Source organism: Trachymyrmex septentrionalis, unplaced genomic scaffold (genome assembly GCF_001594115.1).
Source record: "Trachymyrmex septentrionalis isolate Tsep2-gDNA-1 unplaced genomic scaffold, Tsep1.0 scaffold139, whole genome shotgun sequence".
Taxonomy (NCBI): domain Eukaryota; kingdom Metazoa; phylum Arthropoda; class Insecta; order Hymenoptera; family Formicidae; genus Trachymyrmex; species Trachymyrmex septentrionalis.
Genome location: NW_017304533.1, coordinates 244,048 through 249,532, shown reverse-complemented (window position 1 = coordinate 249,532; position 5,485 = coordinate 244,048). Strand labels below are relative to the sequence as shown.

General features: G+C 31.9%; 1 protein-coding gene across 1 annotated transcript in view; it reads left to right on the top strand.

Moving 5' to 3' along the window:
- Window positions 1–311: 311 nt before the first annotated feature.
- LOC108745383 (parafibromin) overlaps window positions 312–5,485 on the top strand; it is a 6,245-nt gene continuing 1,071 nt past the window's right edge. Inside the window, exons 1-3 of the mRNA XM_018481520.1 lie at window positions 312–559; window positions 2,969–4,239; window positions 4,507–4,648. Of these exons, the coding sequence (XP_018337022.1) occupies window positions 429–559; window positions 2,969–4,239; window positions 4,507–4,648 (1,544 nt within the window). The 5' untranslated portion in view covers window positions 312–428. The remainder of the gene's footprint in view (window positions 560–2,968; window positions 4,240–4,506; window positions 4,649–5,485) is intronic.

The following is a 5,485-nucleotide window of genomic DNA, read 5'->3' as shown; positions in this document are numbered from 1 at the left end:
TTTCTAGTAAAGTGAAAAAAATTTTCAATTAATATTTTTATATATTTTTTATTTATTTATTTATTTATTCATAAAAATAAACAATTTTATTTTATAATCTAGTCTTAAAGGACAGTTTACAGCTCTGTATCGTTCGGAATTAATTCTTGGCACTCGGATTGCTCGAAGATCACGTGATCAAGCTCGTCATCTGGTAGTTTACATCTCAGATTTACGTTGCCGAACGCACCTTATGTATGTACATACCTTGTTCTGTCTATCTTATAAGTTTATGAGCATAGCTATAGTTGTGTGTCAGCCTGAAATGTCTCGAAGTCGTTTGCATATCCGGCAGAAATCGCGATTTTAATAGGAGTGAGGAAAGTAAAGGGGACGCCGAATACACCAATTAGCCTTGTCAAGTTTTGCTGTCTCTGAGTTTTGTGACCATGGCGGATCCGCTGAGTTTACTGCGGCAGTATAATGTTAACAAGAAGGAAATAATCGAACGCGAGAACCAGATTATATTTGGCGAATTCTCCTGGCCCAAGAATGTCAAGACCAATTATCTGACTTATGGGTGAGTGTACATACTGCAAAAACGGCGTCTTGGAACTATTCCGTGCGGTTACTGTGCTTGACTGTCATCTCTAAAGCGAAAGTAAGAGAATCGCGAGAGGGAAATACGATGTATATACGAGGCACTAAAGCCTGATAACTATAGAGAAACAAATTCATTACAAATGTACTTTTGTCAAGTCGAGCTAAAAACGTTCACCATGTGCTTTGTTACGTCTGTGATTTTCCTCTCTAAAATATTTTTTAATTTTCTTTAGAGACTCCAGATTCTAAGATTTATACTTTTTTTGAATATATCTTCTGTATATTTTTTAACAAAATTTAGTTTCTTTTTCTACTAATAGTGATCTTTATTACAGGATTGATTCTTAATTCTCTGGAACTAATGTCAAAATCTATAATACAAGGTGCTTTCTAGCAATGGAACACTATCATCAATGTGTGACACTCAGTGTTGAATTTTAGCTGAAACATTGCTTAGCTTTTTTTTTACCACAAATAAAATAAAAAAAAAGATCTTATACATGTTTGAAATTCAGATATATTTGGAGTCTGATTATACTTAAATATAATCTTAAAATTTCTTATTGGAGTCTCACTCTTAGAAAATAGTAATAAAATATAGACATTTATTGTTTGTGAAAATTTATTGTGATACAAAACGATGATACAGTAAAATACAGCATTTTAGTGTACATTTGTGCCAACTTGTGTTATATTTAGAAAGCACTGAATTATGAGTAAAAACTTCTGTTTAGGGGAGCCTCTTCAATGGCCTTGATTTTGACATATGTTTTCAAGATGACTAAGTAATATTAAAAAAATTTTAGCTGTCGCTCGTTTATTAAAAAGTTATTAATAAAGAAATTTTAAAATAGAATATGACTTGTAGTGTAAATCCATATGAAATTAGGCATCAAAGTGATTGGAATAAGTTCTATAAACAAGAGTTTTTTAAATATATGTTGATTAAAAAGACACTAATTAATTTCAAGGAATCAAAATCACTTTAAAATTAAAATTTCTTACATTCTAACGAACAATGTAGTCAGCCATCCGTCTTCTTTAAAAATTCTTTGTGAATCTGAATTTAAAAATCAAAGGATACAACTGACTACACTGTTCGTTAGAATATAAGAAATTTTAATTAGACTGTAAAAAAGTTAAGATTTATATTGTATTGTGGAAGACTCTGTGAATCAAAACGTTTACGATGTTTTAATTTTAAATATGTATCAAATTTTAATTAATTATATATCTATTTTATTTTGCTCGATTACCGGTTGTTATTAGGGTTTTTATAAAATCTTTGTAATCTAAACAATCAGTAAACAGGATTCCCAATAAATTTATGTCAACTTCAGAAGATTAAACTTTATTTCATAATATCGTCTGATTTGAGTGTTTCATTTTTGCATGAATCTTTTTTCTTTTACTTGTAAAAACCATGCTTGCTCTGATGAAATTGGAGCAAAAGGTATAACATTTCTTCTCTTATTTTTGCTTTTTTAATTGAATTCAAAATCAAAATTAGATTGTGATTTTAAGTTCAAAATTAAACATGTATTTTTATATGAAAGAATTTATAATGAAAGCGTTAGTATGTTATATATTTTATTTGAAGACATAAAAATTGTTAAGATAAATAAAAGTATCTTATATTTTTACAAAATGTAAAACATTTTTTTTAGAAGGAAGTGCTGGAAATTTTGTTAGAAATGATATATTTCTTTGTGTCTATAATTTTCCTCTCTGAAAAATTCTTCGATTTCAAAATTTAGCATTTATACAATTTAGCTTTTCATGATACTTTCTGAACTCTCTTTAACAAAATTTAATTCCTTTTTTTACTGAGCTTTAAATTGATCTTTAAATTTTATTTAATAGAGTTTCTCAATCAGTTTTTTTTTCACTTGTAAACCTAGGAAGGATAGGATTATGTTTGATCTAAAATAACAGTACAAGATTGTTATTTTCTTAGTTGAATTCTAAATCAAAACTAAATTGTGATACTTTAATTTTAAAATTAAACACGCGTTTTTGACAGAATTTATACTGAAAGCAGAGACATAAGTTTGGTTCTAAGTATAAAAGCAACCTCAGATTTATTGCATTTCTTTTTGAAAGAAAAAAAAAGTAATAAAATCCAAAGAAAAACTGATAAAATATTAAAGTTGCTATGACAATGAATGTTTAATTTATTTTTCATTAGACATACACAGACGTTTACATTAAATTGTAGGAGTGCTTTTTTTAGTTATTGCCAAGACTATATATTATATATTTTGTTTAAAAAGATATATAAAGATTGGTAAATGATAAAATATTTAATAAAAGTGTCTGTTATTTACAAAATGAAGAAAAATCTCTTTGAGAAGAAATTATATTTATATTTCTTTCTGTTTTCCAGATCTGGAAAAGAAGGGACACCCAAGGAATACTACACACTCGAGTGTCTTTTATTTCTGCTCAAACATGTTCAACTTACACATCCAGTGTATGTGCGACAAGCAGCCGCGGAGAATATCCCGGTGGTGCGTCGACCTGACAGAAAAGATTTGCTGGCCTATCTCAATGGCGAGACTGCCACATCAGCCGCCATAGACAAATCGGCGCCGTTGGAAATTCCAACACAGGTGAAACGTGCCGCCGAGGATGGCTTAGAAAGCGGATCATCGAAAAAACCCCGTTTTGAAGAGACCCACGTGCAGAAGGTGAAGGAACAATTAGCTGCACGTCTGGACGCTCCTAAGGAAGCCTCAGTTACCGTCGATAATATCAAATCCCTCTCGGAGGCAATGTCAGTGGAAAAGATTGCTGCAATCAAGGCAAAACGTTTGGCGAAAAAACGTACAACTATCAAGGAGAACGATGATATAGGCATGGGCTCGGATCTACGCGTAATCCTCGACATGGATGTAGACGATACAAAAGACATCGTGTCCCGCGAACGTCAATGGCGAACACGCGCCACTATCTTGCAGAGTAGCGGCAAGATCTTCGCAAAGAACATCTTTGCAATTCTGCAAAGTATTAAGGCACGTGAAGAAGGTAGGCAGAAGGGCCCGATCGTGCCTACGCCCATGGTGACGCCGCGCTCGACACCCATGAGGCCTCTTCCACAACCAGCCGTTTACAATCGTTACGATCAGGAACGTTTCATCCGGCAAAAAGAAGAAACGGAAGGCTTTAAGATCGACACCATGGGAACGTATCACGGCATGACCCTAAAGTCCGTAACTGAGGGCACAAATCCCGCTGTGAGGAAACCCCCGACCAATCCGTCCGCTACGCCAACCTCTGGTTTACTGCCGACATCCGCCGCTAAACTAACGCCTCAGCAAGCCGCGCAGAACAAACGACCTAGTCGAACGCCCATTATCATCATTCCTAGCGCCAACACATCTCTCATTACCATGTACAACGCTAAGGATATCCTCCAAGACTTGAAGTACATTAGTAATGAAGACAAACGGTCGCAGGGTTGCAAGCGAGAGAATGAGGTGCTTCTTCAACGGCGGAAGGAAGGTGGTCTGACCGTACCTTACCGAGTAGTCGATAATCCACAAAAACTCACAAATGCCGATTGGGAGAGGGTCGTTGCTGTGTTTGTCATGGGACCCGCTTGGCAATTCAAAGGTTGGCCATTTGACGGCAACCCAGTGGAAATCTTTTCAAAAAGTACGAAAAAAAATCTCTTCGTAGTGAAGTATATACGTATACATATATGTACGATTATTTTGACATTTTATACTATCTTTTAGATTTTTCTCTGTTTATGGAAATAATGTGCCATAATTGAATTAGGCATTTTATTACATTACGAGGAATATACATAAAATACTGTAAATTTTGTAGTCTTTTCACAAAAAGAGAAAAATTTAATTATATATGTCGTTTGTATTGTATTTTGAATGTGTAAGTAAAAAATTGTTCCGTCTTTCACAGTATGCGCGTTTCACTTGAAATATGATGAGATGAGGCTGGATACAAACGTAGCGCGATGGGCTGTCACAGTGATTGAATTGAGTCGGACAAAGAGGCATTTGGATAGAGCAGCGTTAATGATATTTTGGGAACATCTCGATAAGTGAGTTATTAATAGCTTATTTATTATCACGTACACATAGCTTATTTATTATCACATATCTTCCTAATATAATAATCTTATTTCTGAAATTAAACTGGTAAGTTATTTTTTTCATTTAATCTAAGCTTTTTAATTCTTATTGTTTTATGAATAGTATATTACGAATAGAGTTGAGAGAAATTCAAAAACCGCTATATTCAGAAATTAAAACGTGAGATTGGAACTCTTGGACCCTTAGTATCCTAGGATAGAAATTAAATCCTTATTTTATATTCTGAGTAATCAAGGTTTACTAATTTTTTAATTTGTATTTATTATTTGTTTTTTTTTTTATGAAACTTGTTTTACTAATTTTTTCTCTGTGTTTAATATTTTATTTTTATTTTGATATAACATTTTGACATTAACATAAAAGAAAAAAATATTGTATTTTTTTCAATAAATAACTAATGTGGTATTTTGTAACATAGTATGTAAGTTTTTTATTAATGGGATAATAAAAAATGTTTTAAAGTAATAAAACATATGTTTAATTTAATAACTTACTCTAAGATTTTATTCATTTTTGCGTTTTCAATTCCAAAATCTTTTCTCCAGTTGGAAAAATACTCAAATGCATTATATTTTAATAAATAGAAATTGTATTTTCATGTCATATTATACACGTTTTGTTGATTAAAACAATGCATTTTTCTTAATTTTCCAAAAGAGAAAAATCTTATTAAACGAAATAAATTATGCAAGTTTTTTTTCTCACTAAAAACATTTCATATAAATGGAGATAACTACTTTTACAAATGGAATACTCATGTGTACATATATATATATATATATATA